Consider the following 25735-nt stretch of genomic DNA (forward strand, 5'->3'; position numbering starts at 1 on the left):
CAAATCGATACCCTCACTAGAAATGACATCACAGGAAATTAGATATAGTAAAAGAAAAATCATTACACTTAAATTCACAATCTCTAGTTTCGTATTGTGCACTGCAAAAGAACACAGTTACATCATTGTATATGGAGAAATTACACCCACATTTATACTCGTAGACATTATTTAAAAGTATCGTGAGAACAATCCTCGAAAAACGTCTTGCATACATTTTACACTACAAAATCATTTCATAGGTCAGAAAGTAACTGAGGTTACATGCCATTTTGGCAGTTTTCTCGAACTTCAGTCACATACACGCTTGATTTTAGAGCTATTACTTGTACCAACACAACACATCATAACTGTGTAGCAATCAAGCAATTATCACCCTCTATTCTAGGCTATTCACAATAAAGAAGACCTAATAAAGTACTCGAAGTAGAGTTAAATGAAAAGTTGAAGTAAGTATTTTACGAAGTAAAATAAATTATACTATTCTACGATAGCTACAGACTGTAACAAACGATTACATGGATTTGTCTGGACAGACTCTGATTTCAACATTTTGCACATCTCTTTTATTTCAGTTTTATGGTCTTATTACAGTGCAGTGAACCATCTTCACTTTCATGACAAGCAATGAATTACATGGAAAGTTAATAACTTAGGATAAACAAGTTACCAGGTTACATTCCGAAGTAAAAACCCAGGTGGGTCTCTCAAAGAATGATCACAAAATTATTTTCAATTCTTTTATTCACGTTTTGTTATCTAACGTCCAAGATTCCAACCTTTTCACGTCTTTTTTAATTCGATTTAATTTTATGGTTGAATAAGCTTCGGCAACGTGAAAAGCAATAAATCTACCAGCACGAGGGTTGAGAATGTATGGTAAATAGTCTATCAGTTTACATTTCGTAACATCAAACCAGATGGCTACTTCAAGGAATGATCACGAGAACATTTTTTTCTTTTCTTCTCTAGACTAATAAATTTCTAATTTACACATTTTAGTTGCTTTTGTTAAAAATATACAACAATAAACACAAAAATACATAAAAACAGGACATTTGGTGCTTACATTTACACTTGAAACCAGTTTGCACTAAGATGCCTGTTTTCATAATCCTATTTTTGTAATTATGTTGGTTGTCCCAAAAATATTTCACGTAGCAAAAAATATATCAAACACCAGAATATAGTGCCCTAAAACTACTGCTATTTAGTTGACTTTTTAACTTAGATACAAATATTTTAAAAAAGAATTATATTACTTCGTGGAATTGTGCCTTTCGTTAACACACACCAAGCTTTCCTTGAGAACTAATAGGACTACTAAACTACCTTGACTAATAGGACCAACTAGATGATCACTTGACTTATGTAGTTTAGAATGTGTTGTTGCTATTAGTTACAAACATATCAGCATAAGAATTAGGCATGAGTAAATAAGTGGCTTCGAAAGTGTGAATCGTTGCGGAGGCTTCTCTTGTGGGTGTGATCAGTTTCGTGACATCTCGGTAAATACAAATGTTGTAATTTTACTTACATCCTGGCCTTTCATCATCTACAATTTGTGTTTTTAATTGGTTAGGCACTCTGAAATCCTTATAAGGGAAGCAATAAAGTTTATGGAATGTAATAACATTCGTGGCTTGTTTTTATTTAAAACATTTTAAATTAAATAAACTTCAAACTTAAGTAAGTAAATATGATGCCCTTTAATATCAAGTAAACTAAATTTACTTTCTTCTTAGTAATTTTCTGAATAAAAATTGAAACTAATATAATAGTCACTTATATATTACTTTTACTTTCCACAGGGTCTGGCGTAGAATAAATTGTGTAAATTTGAACTGCCTTAAGGAATCTTACCAGATGTTTCTCATTTGAATTCTTAAAAGATAAAGCAAAGTTATTTCTTCTTACGTTATTCATTTAAGTACTCAACCATGTCAGAAACAGGTTGTTAAAAACATTTGCTAACTCGAATGCTGGTTTAGCATCACTTTACTAATATGGTAGATTTTACAGTGGTGCATAGCTACAATAAATGAAGGTAAATATGTTACAAAGAGAAAAAAAAACTCCTGATGAAGTAATGATTAGTACAATAAGAGCACAACTTGGAGGTTGTATTTTATTCGTCTGTTTACTTATCAAACACATTTTACTATTACTCTATAAAAGAGTGTGGTATTAGAACAAATCTCTCTGTATCAATAATTAGCAGCATTCTTAACTTTATGTCCAATAACACAGGCTTGCAATCGTTTTATTATCTTGAAATTCTTATATGACAGTAATTCCTGTATGTTCAGTCTGATAGTAATATCTATTTTTCTTCATCACGTACAGAGTTTTAACAAAACGACGTTATACTTTTACATAAGTGAATCGTTTTTATTGAAATCACGTTACATTTTGTTATGTTTAAAATGTTGACAACCACTGGCTATAGATTTCTCTAGACCAATCGCGACGTGAGAGTCTTATCGATCGCTCTAGACCCCAAACATGATACTAAAATTTGTTCATTGTGCTAACATAACTAATAATTTGATCTAAGTAAATGTTTTTTTTTCCCGATTTGTAAAAAAAAAATCCTTACGTGGATGAAAAAATATTATTAGTTTCGAAATCTGCATAGTTTTGTTATGGAAAGTCCGTTACTAAAACCAAAACAAGTTTTACGAAGTTTAAATTCGCAGATCTGTGTTAGTACTGAATAATTTAGGTGAAACTTGAGCTGAATACTAGTGAAAGGACAAAAAACAATGAAATTTTGACTTGGATTCACACTAGAAACGCACATCAACGTAATATCAAAACTGTCGCAATTTTATTATTGTTTAGAAAATGTTAACTAATAAAAACAAAAGTTAAAGAAAGGTTGATTGCAACAATCATTTTGTGAATATACCCCAACACACTGATATTTAGTGTTCAGTTCAAAGCCAAATTTTGCATACAATGCAAGAAAGTTTAAGATTCTTAGAGTGAAATAAGCCATAACAAGTTGTGTTATACAAAACTCTAAATCACCCATTGTTGTTCAATTAAGCATCACATGTGAATGTGTATATATATCACAAGATACCGACATTGTGGTGAAAGAAAGAAAAATACTGCCAACTCATAGAGACATTCGAAATATATCAGAATTATGTAAATATTCGTGTAAAACAAATGAAAATTACCACGTATATAGATTATTTCAAATACATTTTACGCTTTTGAAATCTTATTAATTTAGTATACACTTTAGGTCGTTGAAAATAGTTGTTATTAACTTGTCTTATATATGGCATTTTCTCTTCTCATATTGTGTGTGTAATCTATATAATTACGATACTTTCTCTGGTTCGTGGAATATACATATGTTGTTCTGTGTACTACACACACAAGTGTGAAATGACATTACTGACATGTTGAGCTCTTATTATATGACATGTCACGTATTTAGCACAAAAACATGCAGCTATTAAATCTACACAGCTGTGTATAACGTAGAAGATGTAAGTACGAAAATTTGTGTACCAATGTCAGCAATAACTGATATTATTGGGTATTTGAACCCCTGGTTTAGACTCATATGGCAGTGAATCGTTTCAGTTAGCCTAATACTATGAGAAGAATAGAAGCAATAAATAACATTATTTTTGTCCATGGTCACTCATAGTTGGAAACTTTTATTGAACGAGACCTGGAGAACATCATCAGGATTACTTGGTACGAATTGAACAAAGTTTCAGTGAATATTTATTCTCGTAAATCAAAAATGTTTAGTACATTGGTAACTCATGTTGAATTGTAAAAAATGCGCCTATATCTTATTGTAACGAATCATTAAATAATATATGAAGAGAGCATTTCATTGTTTCGAGGGTTCAAAGAACTCAAAAGGCTAAACAAGAGACGAAAGGTTGTCTTGAAAATACATCGCTTAAGTACTTTTTTGTACATGAGAACAGATTTTCTTTTAGAGTCTTAAGAGATTTATAAAAATCTAAATAAACTAACATTTTCAAGACTTGGTATGAATTTCACGCAAAGCTACACGAGGGACTGCGCTAGCTGTCCCTAATTTAGCAGTGTAAAACTAGACAGAAGGCTAGTCATCACCACCCCACGCTAACTCTCGGCTACTCTTTTACAAACAAATAGTGGAATTGACTCTCACATTATAACGCCCCCCAGGGCTGAAAGGGCAAGCAATTTTGGTGCGACGGGGATTCGAACCCGCAACCCTCGGATTACAAGTCGAGTGCATTAACCACCTGACCATACCGGGCCGTCATTTTTAAGTATTTCACATATAAGCCAACGCAACACACATACACATATGTAACGTTATAAGATAATATTGAATCTTCCTCTACAAGTACTTACTAGTGTCTGAAGCATTGTACAGATGAAGGGCCAGATGAGCAATGCGAGGACCAAAACTATCTAAGCTGGTTGTGACGTATTTCTTGTACCTTCTCCACGACCAGTGACGTAAGTCGTCAGGACCCGGCCAAAATTCCACTGCTTGTGCTGAAGTCCCTAAACAAAATATGTTTGAAAATATTGTAAAGGGATGTATGTAACCAAGGAGATATGTTTTTCTTTTCATCAATAGTTGATAGTTCTTTCATGTTATTTGTTCAAAGGAAAATATCAGTTCTAAAAACTCGATTATTATAATTATTGAGCAATATTTTAAAGATAAAAACCTATGAAAAGTAAATGCATTTTGGCTCTAGTTTTCAATTCCTTTTAGTTTTGAGGTTTGCAAACAAGAAAAATGAAAATTGCACAAACCAAGAAACCCTCTTATAATAAAAACTATGATATATTTTGGTAACTAGTATGAAGAACTTTCCAAAATAATGTTTATATTCTTAAACTATGAAAAGCAACTGGAATGTTTTACATTTACCATGATTTTCAAAAACACAATTTTCATTGCAATTTGGAGCAACTTTATTAAATGTATTATTTTTTAGGCTGTTACTCGTGTTTTAACATACATTAACAAGTTGTATTTTTTATTTTCAGACGTTTTGTATTTTATTATGTATAAGTTTTGTTTGTTTTGAATTTCGCGCGAAGTTACACGAGGGCTACCTGCTCTAGCCGTCCCTAATTTAGCAGTGTAAGACTGGAGGGAAGGTAGATAGTCATCATCACCCACCGCCAACTCTTGGGCTACTCTTTTACCAACGAATAGTGGAATTGACGGTCACATTATAACGCCCCACCACGGCTGAAAGGGCGAGCATGTTTGGCGTGATGGGGATTCGAAGCAGCGACCCTCGGATTACGAGTCGAGTGTCTTAACCACCTGGCCATGCTGGGTAAAAAAACGACATATTTTAATGATTGCTGTAGAACTTGAAAACTGCCACACGTTGCTTTTTATTGCTTACTGAGTATGTGATATGTTTCAGATATATTCAAGTGAATGTTAAAAATCTGCATAAGTTACTTGGAGTTAGTTACTATATTTGTGATTGTAAACTCACATTAATCATTGTTTTGGGTTAAGAACACATAGCACATTGGCTTTCTGTAGAACTGCGGTGTGTTTCATATCAAAGCAAAATGGGTAGTATATGCCTTGTACAAGTTAGCATGAGATGGAAGCTAACTTCTTGTTGAACACGTAAAGTTGTAATGATATACGTCATCTAGGATTATAGGCTACAGTACATGGCTTTTTGTCCGACTTAATGGTCTTGTAAAGACCACAACTGTTTCACACTTTCTTGTGTGGAGAAGTTTAAACAACCTCAAAAGTTTGGAATTTAATGAATATATAAACAAGGCCTTAGTTTCTTGGTAATTCAAGACTGTCTAAGAAATCAAGCTTGTGATTTATTATTTTACGTAAGTGTTTATGTCTTTCCTCGGTATGTTAATTTTATTTCTTGCAATCAGATATTTATGCCTCTCCTGGCACTGTGATACCTTATGTACGTATACATATATACTTACTGGTTATAGCTCTTCCAGTGAATATCAAAGGATAAGATCACAAGATAGCACAGTGAGACTGTGAAGAGTTTATTTTTAACTCACTTGTTTCTACTATTTAAGTCTTTCATTATTTTAAAGTTTGTTATTTCTATTGCGACTACATGAACCATACGGAAAAAAAATCTGGGTAAAGGTCTTTTTTTTTTCATCCACTGTGAAAACTAAAGCAAATTAATGACCTCCTTCAGAGAGATCTAGGAGGTTCTAGAAGAAACTTTAAGTATTTCAACACTTCTATCTTTTCTGGTTACTAACTATATGTTGGCGTAACGGTGATGGTCAGTTGAGGCACCACAGAACTAAATGTGATGGTCTTTGTGAGACATGTAACCTAATTAGCTTAGTAACCAGCAAGTGATTGTTGGGAATCACCAGTTAATAGCGAAACTAGTAAAGCCTATATATATTGATTTATCTAGGACAGAATGAGCCATTGTACCATCAGGTAAAACAGCCACCAACTCATGGCAATATTGCAGATTCTCTGGACAATCAGAAACCTTCTAGATGAACAGCACAAAGCTATGTTACTCTTGTCCAGTGGCTAAGATTGATGTGGAAAGTAAAATAGTGTATATCTTCATACATCACTGTGTTTGGCTTCTGAATGTACCTAAGAATACCTGCATTTGTGAAGATGTACAAACCTAAAGACTTGAAGAATATCCCTTGAAAACCGACAATATCTGAGGCTGGCAGAAAGTAAATCATCTGTAAACTATCTAACGGTCTAATGAGCTAAAAGTAACTTATAACACTTACTTCCTGCCACTGACAAACTGAGAAAAGCTATAAAATGAGTAATATTTATTTAATTTTTTGAGCCACTTACATGAACCATATAAAAAATCATTTCTAGATCAAGGCTTTTCTTTACATCCATGGTGAGCATTATTAAAGAACCAAAATATGTATAATCCATACTTTCGCTATGTCCACTGTAGATAATCGAATCCCGAATTTTAGCGTTACAAGTCCGTTAACGTACCGCTGCTCCATCGAGGGACTACAATTATGTAAAACAGTGAAGAATATGACTTCAATATTGAGATATGTATATGTTTACCAGAGTATTAACTTAGACCACAATGTGATAAACAATGTATATTTTGAGTTTAGGTGATGTTAGTACGGGATATGTATGGCATAGCTTTAAACATATATATCTGTAAGTAGGTTTGGTTTTTTTGCAAATTTGATGGATGTCTTCCTGTGTAAAATACCAGATAGGTCTCACATGTTACCTAATGTGACACAGTGCAAATTCGTAACAGTTGACCAGATTGCTAGTTGGCTTGAGCTGGATGATTATAATTTTGCTCTAATACAACATGTGGTGTTGATAAAAGTTGTAAAGGTTTTGTCAATATGAGCATATTTTACTAGTTTGTCCTGGATCATGTTTTGTGTTTGCCTAAAGTTGTGGGTTACTCAACCACATAAGAATATTTCCAGTGGGAAAGACTTGGAGATTGAGGCTGGTTGGTAGAATATAAAAGTAAACAGTGCTTTATCTGTTATTAAAACCGTATGTACTTGTGTTTATGTGTATGTAAAAATGTTTTACAGTTTACAACACAAAGTACAATGAAGATAATGATTTATAACAGAAATACCCATCACTGTTGATTTTCATCCATAATAAGTGTTCCAGCTCACAGGTGAAATGTTTTCGTTTGTTTGTTCGGAATTAAACACAAAACTACATAATGAGCTATCTGTGCTCTGGCACCACGGGTATCAAAACACACGTTCTAGAGGTGTGAGTCCACAGACATACATCTGCACCACTGGGGGACCACAAGAGAAGCGACAGAAACTTACAGCGATTGCCATAGGCATCGGGAGCTGCTAAACATTCATAGCATACACCGCGAGCATAGAGTGTTACTATTATATATAAAAATAGATATGCGTTTGTTAAAGCACGTGTATTTCACATTATTTTTAAAAGACTCTGTGTACAAACAAACTTGAAGAATGTAAGATCATAATACCGTAGCTTGTTTGTTTTAGAGCAAAGACACATTGGATTATCTGTCATGTCCACTGTAAAGAATCGAACAGCGGGTTTTATCATTCCAATTCTCTGTTTTGTTTAAATTTTTATTTGGAGTTGCATTAAGTTATATGTTTGGTTATGGCATGTGATCTGAACAAATGTTGTTTTCAGTTTCATGTTTGCCTTGTTTAGTTTTAGTCATTTTGTTTCAAGGCTTAACTTCCGTTACCATTTTAAATTTCATTGGGGTTGATTTTGTTACAATTATTTCAAGTTTCATCCTGTTATATGCTTCTAACTTATCGACTATTAGCAGGCTATTAGATTGAAGAATCAAGGGTGTCAGACAGTGTCGTTGAATGTATCCCAAACTTTCACCTTAAATACATTATCAAAGTTGCAGACAAGTACGTTGTAGTTTCAGAAATCCAGGCAAAACCTTTGTGGTGGTGGGCGTTACTGATTGGTTTCCCGTGAACCTCAGCATTTCCGGCTCGGTCATTTTGCACGAGATTGTAAACAATATGACCTATTAATGCATGCTTAATTATTGTAAGCTCACAGTGATGTTTTGAAATTCCACTTTCCCTGTTCTTTATTTACTCTTAGTTATTTTACTTGATTATCCTGGATTTCCTTTAGTTCAACAATATGTTGACCGTAATTATTTTTCTTATCTTAACTTGGTTGTATTTTATTCAACGCTATAGTTTTTTTTAGTTCTACTATCCACAGTTTATCTGTTTTACCTTAAGCTTTGACTTATTTATTGCAATGGTGGATTTTTTTTATATTTAAAGTTTCCTTTGTTTACCTCTGATTAAGTGTCATGTCTCTTGTGTGTTATTTAAGAAGATGAATAATAAAAATCTTCATTACTTTAGTTAGTTACTTAATTCAGGCATTTAATTAAACCTAGGAAGATATTTAGATAAGGTAAAGAGGTATACCACTTTGTTTTACTTTTCGATATTTAGAGAATAACATGCATGTTTTATTCCCTCACTATTTTTATCTTTCAGCTTGTTAGTTTTTTCTTATTAATAAATATTTAGATTTAAATTTCTTCATAATTTATTAACCTTCACATTTTCACATAATTTATTACCCTTCCATTGAACCTTGACTATTCTGCTATTTTATTGCTTACCATTCTTCACATCTAATTGGTCAGTTTTCATAAACACGTGTTTTCATATAAATAGTATTACAAACTTTTAGGTTTGGCCATTTTGTTTTTAAGTAAGAAGATCAAACGCCTACAGATTATGTTCACTATCTCTTAAATTAATCATGGCTTCATATAACAGGAGCCATTCCATAGAGTGAGGCTTATCATGACCTGTTGGTTAGATGCTCAACTCGTAATCTGTAGGTTAGAATTCTCTTCACTAAGCATGCTAGCCCTTTCAGCCATGGAGCATTAAAACGTGACGGTCAATCCCGCTATTCGTTGGTAAAAGAGTGCTCCAAGAGTTGGCTGTGGGTAATGATAACTAACTGCCTTCCTTATAGTCTTACACTGCTAAATTAGGGACGGATAATGCAGAGAGCCCTCGTGTAGCTTTTCGCGAAATTCCAAAAACAAACAAACAACTAGATTATGTTACTTCACACTGGCGCCTCAGTTTCTATTTTCCATTAATAAAAAGTCGCAAAAACGATCATACAGACTTCAACCGGGTTGGAAAAAATCATTCACCATGGACATAAAAACAGATAATTAGAATCGTGTTTTTACCATTGCTAGGTAATCTGCGCCTCGTTAATACAACATAAACCTATCACAAAGTTCAGCGTCAATTTCAACCAAAAATAACCAAACTTTACACGTTATAATTAGACAGAAACCATCATGTATTTGCTTCTTGCACGTGTGCGAATCCAAGTACAAAATGATTATTTTAGATAAAACATTAATATGCTACTGTTTCCCGGCTGAAAACAGGTAAATAACTTTTCATTGCTCAGTCTCATAGGAATTGTTTGGATTATAACTCAAATAACCAGTCATTTGTCCGAGATAAAATTGTTAAATAGAAAGCTTTTAATCTATTTCACCGAGTGATTTTTTAAATCAAGTTTCAAAACCAGAAGTTATTTTTTTATTCCAGTTTCTCTTACCTAATAATGTCACCTATTCAAGGAACTAAAAACTTGTAACTATAATAATAAGGAAATAAAAGCTTGTAACTAGAATTATCCTTTTTATTTCTGCCAATGCTGATGCCGGGTAAGCACTTCACTTTTTAAATTTACCTCTGTTGCACATTCTAGCTGCACATCACACAGTCTAACTATCACTAAGAAAGATAGTTCTACCCTTTTTTATAAAAACATTTATCAGCGCACCACCAGATCATATTTTCATTTATTTCTTACCGCCGAGAACGAAACAGACTACAATCACGTATCTTTTTATTTTCAGACAAGCGCTATTTTCTGGTAGTGATTACAGAAAATATACTTCTTAGCATACAAAACTCGTTGACTGAATATCCATAGTTTTCTGAAGTCTGCCATGTTTGAAGTTAGAAAAACAAACAAAGAAAACTATTCTCTCAAGAAATGATAGTAACTATAAACGACGAGATATCTAATCTTCACAAAGTGTACATTCCAAAGATGTCACTATGGAAACGTGTAGATACTATTGGGTTAATTAAATGTTGAAGTTAAACCAAGAAAGTTCATTATTTTAGTATGCAAACAGAAAGATAAATACAGGTTTGGCCCTATCGGTCCCTAATTTAGTACTGATAAACCAGAGTAAAGGCAGTTAATTAACATCAACCACCGCCAACTCATAGGATTCTCTTTCAACAATGAACAGTGGTAGTGACTGTAACATTATAACGACACTACGGCTTAAACAGCGAGCATTTCCGGCGGCAGAATTTCAAATCTTTGATACTCTGATTGCAGACGAGATAATAACGTTAATAAATTAAGAAGAAATATATATAAAACGAAAAATATATCGTCTGACACGTCTAATAGGGTTGAACAGCCATCAGTTAGCTAGTTTAATTGATACCTTTAAAGGGAATTATATATTTTGTACACTGTAAACTATGATTAACCATTATAAAATAAATTAATATATATATATTAATATATCCTACACAATGGGCTATCTTTGCTGTGCTCACCAAGGGTATCAAAACTCAGTTTCTAGAGGTAAAAGTCCGCAGACTGTGCCACTTTGGGGTGTGTATGTGTGTAAATGCCATCAGACTAGAGAATTATAGATAAAATGTATCGTGTATTTTAACATTAACTTCAATACTTATTATTTATTAATATTCTTAACAAAAGTAAACCTGGTTAATAAGTTATATATACATGTTATATGGACAATTTTGTTTACAACTCAGTATCAAAATATCAGTTTCTCATATAGAAAAAATCTATATAGTCTAAGTTGAAAAAAATATTGAACCATTTCTGACTTCCGTATAATAACTAATATGTATATACTCTAACATTACTGTAGTTAATAAGCATTAACTATAAATCTATAATCTGAAGAATAAATCTCTTTCTTTTCTCAATTCACTTTAACATTTCACGTAATTTTGCGTAATTACTTTATAACTTAATTTTATATTAAGCATATTAACCTTAAGTGTGTGTGCGATATAAAACTTTCACTATCAGATCGAAACCTTGTTTCCTTGCTACTGCATCTTTTAACCTGATTGAAATATTTTTTATGAAGCACTCTCCATTCTTTATCAGTTATTAAGATTTATTGAGCTTGATACACAATGTAACACGTAACTCTCAGAGATTTGGTATTGCTGAGATATATGAGACTAATAAATGAACTGATATACCTGAAAAAAATATTTAAAACCTATCAAGTTTTAGTCGATGATTAATTACAATTACTTCTCAAACTCTAACTATTACAATAAAAATTACAACCACCGAATTAGTCACTTTGTTAAATATCCTAACAGATCCTTGTTGACGAAAGAGGTATTTGACTTAAACCAATCTAATGTTTGCTTTGCCTAGAAGCATTATAAGGCAGGAGGCTACGAGTGCTTCAACAGTCGGATTGAAGAGATAATAATTAAAACTGATATTGTAACTCTGGGCCCTGTTTTGAAATTTATCAGGATGATAAAGCAATGGTAAAACTATAAATTTCACGCACAGCAAACTAACTCTGTATTTCTGTTTTAATATACTAGTGCTAATTTTGGTCAATAATCTAATAGATTATATTGGCTTTAGCTATAGTAAAGGTATTTTTACAGCTGTAAAAAACGTTTGTATTCCAGAAAATGTCATGACTATTTAATTTTGGTAATTAATAAAAATTAATAAATAAAAATTTTCCAACACTCAGACAGTACGTGACAAGAAACAAGTAACTAACTCACTGTTAAAATAAAACAATACGACAACAGTCTTTGGAACGTAAATGTTCCTTCAACAAAGATAAATGAAATGCTGTATCTGAAGTAATAAAGTTGAATTTCTGAAAGCACGAGATTTTATTACCACCATAAACAACGTACTTTAATAAATATCTAAATATATTTTTAGAATATAAATGAAATGGGTGATATTCGTTATATATGAAAACAACCCTGAATAGTTACTAATTGTGATTACAGATGAAGAAGCTTGAAAAAATATATCAATATACATTTAATATCTTACAAAGGTAATAAATCCATTAAACGTTATAACAGTAACTTAATTCGTTTTAAAAATAGGTTTAGTCAATCAGTAAAGAATATAAATAAGTACATCTAAAAATAATTTTTGGAGTAATCGTAAGAATATTTTTCTTCACAATAATTACATTGTATTTTACAAATTAAATAACTTAAGTAGATAAATATCCGAAGATCATAAAACAGCTCAAGTGATAATGACTAAATACACAGAAAAGGCCTCAAAAGAAACAAAACTTTATATTTGTCTCTTTGTTAAAGGTATCACATTAAATTAAGCCTTAAAATTAATTGATTTTAGAAGAATAGCACGTTCAGAGAAGTGTCGAAATAATTCTCATTTCTTTAACTCGTTCAATGTTATTCCGACTAGATGAAATATAGTAAAGAATTGCATCGGGAGATAAGCTTGAATAAAACATTCAGTTTAACCAGGAAGATCGAGAACAATTGATGTGGGCTATAAAAGATTATTATTCAGAAATATAATTTATGATCGAGTTTAAAGGTATGCTTCAGAATCATAAAAACTTCTATATATATTTTTGTATATATAATCTATACTTTTCAAGTAAAATGCAAAGTGTCTAAGGAGATAACTCATTTTGAGTAAACTTATATTTCATTTTTGCATTCTTTAGTTTAACCGTTTTCAAATGTAGTCATTCACGAGAAACCTAATTCAAGAAAAATTTCAGGTATATAGATATGTAATACACACTCATATATATTTATATATAAGCGAAACATATACAAGTTTCTGCTTGTAACAAAACATTAAAATATCTAAAAAATGCTGATTTCCCTATCCTTATGTCCCCCCCTGGGACAGCAGTAAGTCTTTGGATTTATAACGCTAAAATCAGAGGCTCGATTCCCCTCGGTGGACACAACAGATTGCCTGATGTGGCTTAGCTATAAGAAAACACACACACACGCCGTTTCTTTATCATCTTCTTCTGTCAAATTCTTGACTTAAAAAATCATTCTTCAATACGTAATTATATAGATAATTTATAATTAAAAACGTTGAAATGACACTTTCTTAAACAAAACTCAATACATGTTTTTCAAAATATACCAATATAAAGTTCAGTCCTTACATTATTGAGTTTTGTTTTAAAAAAATCTAGTTAAAACATACTATACGGAGCATATAAGTATCTGTAAATTGAACTCATCAATTTTATAATACGTAATTATATAGATACTTTATAATTAAAAACGTTGAAATGACACTTTCTTAAACAAAACTCAATACATATTTTTTTTTCAAAATATACAAATATAAAGTTCAGTCTTTACATGAATAATAACTAATATGTATATACTCTAACATTACTGTAGTTAATAAGCATTAACTATAAATCTATAGTTCAAAATGAATAAGTTTAAACTCGACAAGTACACTATTTTTATATCGTTAAGTATACTCTTGTTTTATCGTTGTCCCCCCCGGTGGCACGTGGTATGTTTGCGAACTTATAATACTAGAAAGCAGGTTTCGATACTCGTGGTGGGCAGACCACAGATAGCCCTCTGTGGAGCTTTGCGTTTGATAACAAACGACTTACTCATTTTTCCTTTTGTTAATTTCATAGAAATTTATAGAACATATAACTCTTACTCACTTTCTTGTCCCTTGCTGTGATTCCCGGTAATTTTTTACGTTGCACATTTCCAACTGACCTTACCTCAAGAGGCACTAGAAATTATGAAGTATTTTTCTAATGTGTGTGTGTTTTCTTAGAGCAAAGCCATATCGGGCTATCTACTGAGTCCACCGAGGCGAATCGAACCCTTGCTTTTAGCGTTATGGATCCGTAGACTTACCGCTGTCCCAGCGGTGGACATACTTTTCCGAAAGTTCATCTTTTCTGTTTTATTTTACACGTTCAGAAAGGGGACACATGAAAATGTGGTTCTTTGATAATTTTATATTTGCTCAAAATACATTCATTAAAACGTATTCTGATAAACATTTCGCTTATTTTGAGGGAGGGATCTTCATCCTTAATCTTAAATTATCTATTTCACCAACATAAAATTCATCACGGCTTACACCTTCTGAGAAACATTTTAAACTTCTAACATTGCAGTTAAATAAATTATTATTAAGAAAAACAAAATATCGTTATTGTTGTTGTTCGATAACGTTTTTATATTTCTAACAAAACTTAGGCCCGGCATGGCCAGGTAGTTAAGGCATTCTACTCGTAATGTGAGGGTCGCGTTTTCGAATACGAGTCACAACAAACATGCTCGCCCTATCAGCCGTAGAGTGCATTATAAAGTGACGGTCAATCACACTATTCGTTGGTAAAAGAGTAGTCCAAGAGTTGGCGGTGGGTGGTGGTGACTAGCTGCTTTCCCTCTAGTCTCAAACTGCTAAATTAAGGACGGCTAGCGCAGATAGCCCTCGAGTAGCTTTGCGCGAAATTGAAAAAACAAACAAACAATCTAACAAAACTTACATTACGTTACCCACAATTCCTTCTTTCCTAATTACTCTTCCATAGATAAATGTTTTCTAGGCTTATTCAGTAGTGTACATCCGTACTTTAGAACCCATCTTTCAATATTTTTTATCTACTATTTGTTTTAGTGTATATTTAATAATAAAATATCTATGAGTATATTTGAGCAATGAGTAACAACAAAAAGCTATAACTTTGTAGAATGACTTGAAGACAAAAAGCGGAAGACTTTCGAAACGTCGTCCTCTACACTTGTGTCTTCACAACAGGCAGTACCGTCCATTCTACAAAGTTTCATCATGAATACTCTGCCTAAACAATGTATCAAAGAAAAAACTATAACAATTTCTTTGGGTTTAATGATGCCTATTGAAATGTTTTTATTCAAAAAGATATTATTAGCAATACTCAAACCCAGTAACAATTTTTTTTTGGATAAGCCCACCATACTATAAACTGTGTATCTCTAGTAACTTATTATATCTTGTTTCTCCATTGAAAAGTCAAATGATATAGTCTACTTACAAGACATGTAGGAACATTTAATGTTATATAACTGGTATTGTTATTAAAAACAACAACTCTAAGTAAGTACATGCACACCAGAGATACTAACTGATGTTTCATTTGTACAAAAAGAATTAAAACAAGGGTATTAGACACTTTACTGCCGTAGTAAATATTACTGCCAGTACATTTTACTATCGGAAAGTAATTATGTTCTCAAAGCAAAGCATTTACTGGCACAGTAAACGACTTTATTTTCAAAAACTACAGTGAACTAATAAACTATCGCACTGAACTTGATTAAAAATAAAAATTGAATGATCAAGTAATTGAATAATTTGCTTGGGAAAAAAAGGGTTAACGCCGTGTAACAAATTCGGACACTGTTATTTACGTTTGCACAGGTACAAATTTTGTGACGTAATTTTCGTGTTCGAGGCTTATCAACATGATAATGTTTGCTCTCACAGTATGCCGATAACATAACTTCTACACATGCAGTAAACCTTAAAAGGAGGGCTCGGCATGGCCATGTGGTTACGACAATCGACTAGCAATTTAAGAGCCACAGGTTCGAATCCCCTTCACACCAAACTTGCTTGCCCTTTCAGCCGTGAGGGGTGTTACAATCTGCGATTAATTTCACTATTCGTTGGTAAAAGACTAGCCAAAGAATTTGTGATGGTTGGTGATGTCATACAATGCTAAATTAGGGACGGCCAGCGCTGATAGCCTTCGTGTAGCTTTGAGCGAAATTCAAAACAAAGAAACAAAACCTTAAAACGAAATAACTAATTGCTGTATCCTTTTGCTGGTGACCAGGCAGTTAAGACCCTCGACTCGTAATCCGAGGGTCCTAGGTTCGAATTCCCGTCACACCAAACATGCTCGTCCTTTCAGCCGTAGGAGCGTTATAATGTGACGGTCAATCCAACTATTCGTTGATAGAAGAGTAGCCCAAGAGTTAGCGATAGGTGGTGATGACTAGCTGCTTTCCCTCTAGTCTTATACTGCCAAATTATGGCGTGCAGCTTTACGCGAAATTTAAAATAAACCAAAATCTTTTGATGGCGGTAAAATGTCATTGACAAATAGTGGTTAAAAACTGAAAGATGTTTTTAAAGGTAATACAATTTTTTTAACAGGAAGACAACGTAATTTATATATACTACTGAGTACGCTTTTAAAAAAGGTATTCTCATTTGTGCTCAAATTAACAATAAAAATAAAATATTTTTTGATCATCGCTAATTTGCTTAACTGCAGCTCTAAAATTATATTTCTCAGAGTGTGTAATCTGTGGTAAATTATATTTTGTTGGAATACATAATTTGAGATTAACAATAAATTTAGATAAATTCCATGTTAGATTTTCCAGTATATGCCAGTATATATTTTAATGATTTTGAGCAGATTTAAAATACTGTTAGAGCCACATTTCCTTGCGTTTCCCTATTCTGAAATTTAAAAATAAAAGGCCTATTAAGTACGTAAGAGGTACATTTTGTATTAGAAATGCTAAATGTCGCGGAAATAAAGTATTTTTCTATAATAACAGGAGAAAGTATAAATAGGAGCTTGATAAAACAGTACAAATAATGAACAATATAGCATGGATAATATATTAGATCATCTTAGTTCATTTTTTAGTATATTGTAACGTATTTAATTTATACAAGGACTGTATTTTTAGTTGGTAAATTTTGAAAAATATGTAATTAAGGGAGGTTATTTAGGTTTAGTTTGAAAGTGGTATTTGTAAGTCTTTATTACAGATTATTTGTAAAATTATATCCTGGAAAGAAATTTTTGAAGTCACGAAATTGGTAGAAGGAAATTAAAAATAAGAAGGGAAAAAGAAAAGTTTAATGGTTACAATGGTTTATTACACACAGAAAATAATTGTGTTTTAATCTTTACCGCGGTGAAATTTAAAGAGACATGAATACAAATCTCCTATTTGTAGGCCCCCCCGCTAGTACAGCGGTATGTCTCCGGATTTACAACGCTAAAATCAGCGGTTCGATTCCCCTCGGTGGGCTGAGCAGATAGCCCTTTGTGGCTTTGCTATAAGAAAAACACCCAACACCCTATTTGTAGTAATTAAATAAACGGAAATAAAACATCAAATAACAAAAATTTATATTATCTACATAAAACGGCTTACGGTAATACCTTTCAGAAACATACAAACAACGAAATATAAACTGTTATTCTAAAGATTATTTAGTAGCATGTAGAAAGAGCTGCCTCTAGGTACTTTCTAGCTACTTTTGTGAAAAGTGGATTTACACTTAAGGCATTTAAACATTTGTGTAACATTTAGATTTCATGGAGTTATCTTTTAAATGCAATTACTGAGTTCTGCAAACAAGAACCGTTTTTAAGTTTTACATATGTTGAAAGCTGTTTGTACTAAACAGTTTAAGGTACATTTTAATTCAGAATTTTTTGTTAAAGAGACTCAAACAGATGCACTTCTCATTCTAATAGAACAATGTTCAGTGGAATTCGCTCAAGCTATGTGTATGCGTACAAAATGTGTTAGAATAAGTTTTGAAACTTCGTGATGACGAGAAACCCACTTAAAGTAAAAATGTATTCTCAAGACAGCTGGTATGGGTACTAAAACTTTAACTAAAATAAAGTACAGAGTAACGTTTCGACCCTCTTAGGTCATCTTCAGGTTAACAAACAGAGTTTGCAACTGACCATTGCCGAGCACATGTCTTAAGGACGAGAGTGTAAAGTGTGTGATAAAAATGTTGGATAGAACTGATGACACAGGATTGAATCTCAAGCGATCAGTAGCCTTACAGCCACCACTATACTGGTACAGGTATGTTGACGATACACTTGCTGGATTCACATCTTTAGAACACACACTTTTTTCAACTATATTAACTCCATACACCCCAACATTAAGTTCACATGTGAACAAGAGAAAAACTAACCAAATAGCATTTATCAACTTCAAGAGGCCTGGAATGGCCAGGCGGTTACGAGCACTCGACTCGTAATCCGAGGATTGCGGGTTCGAATCCCCGTCACACCAAACATTCTTGCCCTTTCAGCCGTGGGGGCATTATAATGTTACGGTCCATCCCTATATTCGTTGGTAAAAGAGTAGCCCAAAAGTTGGCGGTGGGTGGTGGTGACTAGCTGCTTTCTCTCTAGTCTCAAACTGCTAAATTAAGGACGGCTAGCGCAGATAGCCCTCGAGTAGCTTTGCGCGAAATTAAAAAAAACTAGACCAATCAACCTCATGATCACAAGAACCGATATACATTTTTCTTCGAAAAAGAAATCCACAGAAAAATCACCCATGCTGGATTATACATTACCTGGGATTCAGCACATGAAACAAAACAAAGACTCAACATATTAAGAAACCAAATAAACATAGCCACAAAACACTTCATCAACCTCAACAAATTTCTTTTAAACACTGTTTAAATTATATACGTACGCATCTAGACAATAAATCCCAAGAGGCTAAAAACTACAAAACCTTACACTGCTGCAGACGATATGTTTCCGGCATCAGCGAAAAAATAAACAACATTTGGAAAAAAAACTTATAACAAGACACAATGTTCCAGTAAACACCAAATTTATTCAAAAACCAGATACAAAACTAAAGTCCATACTATGTAAAAACTACACTAACAAGCACAACACCAACATAATTTATAAAATACAATGCAACAACTGCCACGAATTCTATATTGGCGAAACAAGCAGAAAAATGGAAACTAGATTCAAATAACAACAAAAAAATACACCACACGATTTTGGACACTGCAAATAAAATAAATATAACATAACCATAGACAATTCTCAGACACTAAGTAGGGAAACAAATATAAACAACAACTTAAACAACAACAAAACCAGAATTAAACCAAAATAAAGGAACACCTTTATACCTATACTAATTAATAACCTAACACCCAATTCTGACGTTTACTACAATCCCGTACGCGTTTACACTCTCGTCCCAAAGACATGTGCGCGGCAACGGTCAGTTGCAAATATTCTGTTAACCTGAAGATGACCTAGGAAGGTCGTAACGTTGTTCAGTACTTTATTTTAATTAAAGTGTTAATATCCATACCAGCTTCTTGAAAATACAGGTTTCGAAACTATTAAAAATACTCTTGAGCTTACGAATTTGTATAAATAAGCTTGGACGTTTAATACTCTTTTCTCGTTATTTTAAATTTCTAAGGGTTCTTATCATCCATTAGAAATAAAAAACATTTGTCAACGAATAGTACCTACATATTTAATTAAACCTTTTGGAATATATTAAAAATGTTAAGCACTCTCTCTCCTTAAACACTGGCTCACTCACATCTTAAGACATTTTCATAATCTATTGTTTCTGAACATACACATTAAGACACTTTTAGAATCTAATAATTCTGAACTCACTCACATATTAAGACACTTTTAGAACCAACTATTTGTGAACTAACTCACACATTAAGACACTTTTAAAATCTATTACTTGTGAACTCGCTCACACATTAAAACACTTTTAGAATTTAATATTTGTAAACTCACTCACATTTTAAGACAATTTTAGAATCTATTACTTGTGAACTCGCTCACACATTAAAACACTTTTAGAATATATTACTTGTGAACTCGCTCACACATTAAGACCCTTTTAGAATCTATTATTTCTGAACTCACTCCCACACTAAGACACTTTCAGAGCCTGCTATTTGTGAACTCACTCACACATAAGAAACTTTAAGAATCTACTATTTGTGAACTCACACATTAAGACACTTTTAGAGTCTACTATTTCTAAATTCACTCACACCTTAAGACACTTTTAGAATATATTATTTTTGAACTCACTCACACATTAAGACACTTTTAGAATATATTATTTGTGAACTAACTCTCAAATTAAGACACTTTTAGAACTACTATTTCTGTAATTACTCACACATTGAGATACCTTTAGAGTCTATTATTTCTGAACTCACTCACACATTAAAACACTTTTAGAATCTACTATTTGTGAAATCACTCACACCTTAAGGCACTTTTAGAATATATTATTTGTGAACTAACTCACATATTAAGACACTTTTATAATATGATCGCTATTTCTTCGTAAGAGATCATTTGAGTTGTGTGACCACATTGAGAAGTAAGTCATGTCGGAAAAATGTAATATTTCTAAAATATGTATTTATGTTTTGAGTTACTGGTGTAACTAGAAGGCTGCTAACCCTATTGTGACTAAACCTAAAATGTGTCCTTAGGACACAATAGGAGTGACACTGAGGGTCGGGTTCGGATATGATCCTTTTACGTTAACCCAAGGAGCCAATATATATGTCTCCTCCTAACGTTCAACGGTACGGTGTTTAAATATCTGTTGATAGCTGTGATGTAAAACAATTGCTTAGTATAAGTGGTTATCAAGTAGATACTTTACTGAAATTAAGTACTGTTCACCCTTCAATGAAAGGAGCATTCCTGCAAGAACTGGACAATTTGCATATGCATTTATGAAACTCCCCGTTTATTTCAAATGTATATATACTGCTTATGCACTGTTTAGTTCATTCTTTGAGCCCAGTAAATATAAAGATGTAGTTACATATGATTACTTTGCAAGATAATTTATAAAAGTATGATTTCTGCCGATTTGCAAGGTAGCTTGAAAGTTGGTTAGGGAGTTCGACTCTCATCCTGCGTGTTGCGAAGTCGAATAAAGAAAACATTCGGCTTTTTAACTCTAAAAGCGTTATAATGTGACAATGAAAATCACTATTCGTTAATGAGAGTAGCCCAAGAATTGGCAGCGGGTGGTATTGACTACTTCTCTCTAGGGTATCACTTCAAAGTTAGGAACGACGAGTAACATTGTGCAAAATTCAACGAAACAAACACTTATGCAAGTAAAATAGGTTTGTTTGTAGTTAAGCACAAAGCTACACGATGGGCTATCTGTGTTCTGCCCACCACGGGTATCGAAATCCAGCTTCTAGGGTTGTAAGACAGGTAAAAATAAGAGTGTTATTGATAAAGAGTTTTGTGTTATTTTACTAGCTATACACGGAGAGGCACCTGTTTTAGAATGTATCACAAGTATAAATCGAAAGGGGGCGTGTCTTTTGTCACCAGATAAAACTACGGGCTTTCAAAGTTACTGGGTTTATGAGAAACAGAATAACTGACAGTCTTGTGACTGTAACCAACATTTGGCCATGCCCCCACTCAACTGATTCCCCAGTCGTACTAAAGAAACAGGAATAATTAAAACTGTCACATGACAGATGACACTCACTCAATAAACTACTAACCCGAAACGTAAACAAGAAAAGAGTGGTTAGAAGCTACTATAATGAAATTTGGGGAACCAGTTGAGTGACGAATTTCATTCAATGAAATAAGTGGTGAGAGATGCGTCACAGTTGTTGTAAACAGAACCACCGTATGGCTACAAAGCTGAGTATTTTCAAAGTGAACTTGGTGCATTCGTCACTGTAATGTTCTATAAACATTTGTGGGCCATGGGACTTAACTAGTGAACAAAACATGTGGAGTTTAATCTCCACTAAAACGAGACAGTAATCTTATCTGATGTCGGGTGAGATATTAATAAGGTGACCTGCCAATATAAGGAATATGTGTGTATTCTCTTCTTACTGAAAAACAACCAAAAAAGAGGCACTTTGAGTCACTGATGTGTTATAAGTGTGTGGACCAATCCCACTATTCGATTGCAGTAGCCGAGTAAGCCAGTGTTGACTACTTTCCTTTTCTTTGGCTTATCATTTCACAAATAACGGAGTAGCAGCTAGTTGGTTGTTTTTGAATTTCGTGCAAAACTACACGAGAAATATCTGCGCTATCTGTCTGTAATTTAGCAGTGCAAGACCATGAGGAATACAGCTATTTATCACCATCCAGCGCAAACTCTTGGGCTACTCTTTTCCCAATGAATAGTTGGACTAACTGTCACATTATAACGCCCACACGGCTGAAAGGACGAGCAGGTTTGTTGGTGAGACGGGAATTTGAATCCTCGGCTGTCAAATTACGAGTCGAACGTCCTAACCACCTGGCCATGCCGGGCCACGAGTATCAGCTGTCTGTGAAACTCAACGTACAACAATATATTTGCAATATGTTTTGTAACTTATTTACAAAACAATTAAAATATTATTAATGTTTCAGAACAAAGCCACATTTAACTGTCCGCCACGTCCACAGCGTGGAATCCAATCTCTGATTATTTTTGTTGCGTTGTAAGTCTGTAAACTTACCGCTTTGCCATCGGTATACACGTCAATTATTCATTCAAGATTAATATACCAGTACCGACAGAATATTATAGCGAGTAAAATTCACTTCAAATATTTTCAGTAAACCTGGTTCACACTTGCCTATTTGTGAATCTTTATTGGCAGAGTAACAGAAATATGGTGGAATGAATCGTATAATTTTACACCTCAAAAGGTGAAGTATCTGTGTGTGAAACAAGTAGAAAGTATAGTAATTAACAGACTGGGTTTCCTGTTTATATATGTTCTTTGCCATGTATAACATATAATGTGTTTTTTGTTTAGTGTGAAGCCTAACTAGCTTGACAGTTTATGCATATACAAGCATAAAGTCATTTGCTTCTGGGCTTCACTTTTATTGTCCCATTATTTCATTGACGAAAATGATTATAAGCGAGAATGCTGTACATAGAGATATATATAAATTTGAAATACATGATGGACTATCAACTCGTACAATTGAAAAAATAAAACATGCAGCCTTGCCGAAACAGTGGTCACGTAAAAAAACAAACTGCTGTTCAGGAAAAAAAAAATTTTTTTTTCTTCTATCTTTTAGAAAGTGGTTCTTATTCAGGTGATTCTTGTTGGAATAAATAGATCTTTACGTCATCTCGCCAAATCTGCATTTTATATGAACCATAAGAACTTTATCAGGTTTATATTTTGAATATAACATTTTCCAAAAAAAACAAAAAATCAAACTCAGAAAAGTTAGACCTTATGAAGTACTGAATCAGTAGAATGACTAAGTTACCATAACAAGAGGACAAGAAGATACTGGGTCAAACTAATACGATGCTGATATGAAACTTATGATGTAATAAAACATTCAACCACTGCTTTGGCAATATACAAATACTGCTTTAATTTCTTTGGTTTTAAACACAAAGCTACACCATGGGCTATCTATTTTGTGCCCAATACTGGTATCGAAATCCGGTTTTTAGTATTATAAGCCTTCAAAATCACTAGTTTAAGTATAAAAACAAAGATTGTTTGTTTTGGAATTTCGCACAAAGCTACTCGAGGGCTATCTGTACTAGCCGTCCCTAATTTAGCGGTGTAAGACTAGAGGGAAGGCAGCTAGTCATCACCACCCACCGCCAACTCTTTTGCCAACGAATAGTGGGATTGACCGTCACATTATAACGCCCCCACGGCTGGGAGGGCGAGCATGTTTGGCGCGACGGGGGCGCGAACGCGCGACCCTCGGATTATGAGTCGCACGCCTTACGCGCTAGGCCATGCCAGGCCTTAAAACAAAGAACCATTGATAATAAGCGCAAAGAAAGCATTTTAAATATGTTCAAAATATTTATGTGTATAATGAAATTCCATTGAATATATTGACACAATTATCAGGATATTACTGATACAATGATTGTTGTATGTTGATATTAAGTAGACATTAATGTATCCGATATTTTGGCACTACCTATGACACCAGATATCAATAAATCGAACTCATGTAACAGTTCAATGAAAACCTGTTACTTTACTGTCATACTATGAAGGTATGTATTTCGTTATATCCTTTTCCTTTTTAGTTTTGGCAGATTTAAAAATAAACGAGTTGAACGACAAGAAATGATCGCCAACTGGTAGTTTATCAACGAATATTCTAATTAAAACAAAATTACACATTTAAATTCATTGGACAAACTATGTAAAACCAATCTAGAAGTAGACGAATTAGGGAAAAAAATAATTCATAACGCTAAAGTTTTAAAATAAAGTAACTCTAAGATTCTGCTTCTAAACATTTTAAGGAGTTAACCGAAGCGTTATCCGTGCTTTCCTTTTTTACACTTTGTGTGCGTGTGTTGTTTCTTATAGCAAAGCCACATCGGGCTCTCTGCTGTATTCAGATAGAGGAATCGAACCTCTGATTTTAACGTTGTAAGTCCGTAGGTTTTTGTATTTTTGTTTAGTTTAGCTGCGATTTTTATTCGTGTTGCTTTCTACCTTGTATTTTAAGCCTTCTTTATTTTGTTAATCAACAGATGAGTGGCCTGCTTGAATGTCGAAAGTCTTCAGTTTACTAAAGGAAGTTCAACTCATTCATAACCATCAGTAACATAATTCTTTGTAATATATGAAGCTCTTAGGACTCTAATAAAATGAGACAAAAATATCCAACATCGTAAATAAATAAATATATTATACTTACCTATGAGAAGAGGAATATCCGATATATCCTTCGATTCTATTGCTCCAAATGGTGGTTTTGGTAAGGTTTTATCTGTTAAATAATGGTTTACTGTTTATATAAGTCATATTAAGAACATATGTTTATAAAAGAACTTTCTTACCATGTTTTGTCATCACATTTTTTTTATTACCATTAATTTCTATTACAAAACAGATAGCACTAGTTGAAGGGATAAATAATTTTCCAAAAACGCGAAAGGAATCTTAAAAAAAACAGTTGGTCCCACTATTCGTTGATAAAAGATTAGCCCAAGAGCTGACGGTGGATAATAATGACTAGCTGCCTTCCCTCTAGTCTTACATTACTAAATTAGGGATGACTAGCGCAGGTAACCCTCGTCTTAATATGTTTGGGAGACACTGACCCTAAAATGGTGGTTGCTATTTACCAGATGTGAGACTATCGAAAGTTCTAAAGGGTTTAAAGCAATAGAAACGAAGAAGTGTGAAAAGTAGTATGTGCATTCTAAACTTTTATCAAATGATAAAATATCATAATGTTCCTCTCTACAC

The 25735-nt window shown here is 33.2% G+C and overlaps 1 protein-coding gene and 1 long non-coding RNA gene across 5 annotated transcripts in view; one reads left to right on the forward strand and one right to left on the reverse strand.

The window, feature by feature from the left end:
* Positions 1 to 25188, forward strand: part of LOC143222118 (uncharacterized) — a 45561-nt gene extending 20373 nt beyond the window's left edge. Inside the window, exon 3 of the long non-coding RNA XR_013012037.1 lies at positions 25015 to 25188. This is a non-coding gene — a long non-coding RNA (uncharacterized LOC143222118). The remainder of the gene's footprint in view (positions 1 to 25014) is intronic.
* The window catches only part of LOC143222116 (para-nitrobenzyl esterase-like), an 86878-nt gene that overhangs the window by 5404 nt on the left and 55739 nt on the right, over positions 1 to 25735 (reverse strand). For all 4 annotated transcript variants that reach the window (XM_076448093.1, XM_076448092.1, XM_076448090.1 and 1 more), the window contains 2 exons: positions 25182 to 25253; positions 4381 to 4536 (listed from right to left, as the gene is read on the reverse strand). In XM_076448093.1, coding sequence (XP_076304208.1) covers positions 4381 to 4536; positions 25182 to 25253 — 228 coding nt within the window. The remainder of the gene's footprint in view (positions 1 to 4380; positions 4537 to 25181; positions 25254 to 25735) is intronic.

This window comes from Tachypleus tridentatus, chromosome 8, assembly GCF_004210375.1.
Source record: "Tachypleus tridentatus isolate NWPU-2018 chromosome 8, ASM421037v1, whole genome shotgun sequence".
NCBI classification, from domain to species: Eukaryota; Metazoa; Arthropoda; class Merostomata; order Xiphosura; family Limulidae; genus Tachypleus; species Tachypleus tridentatus.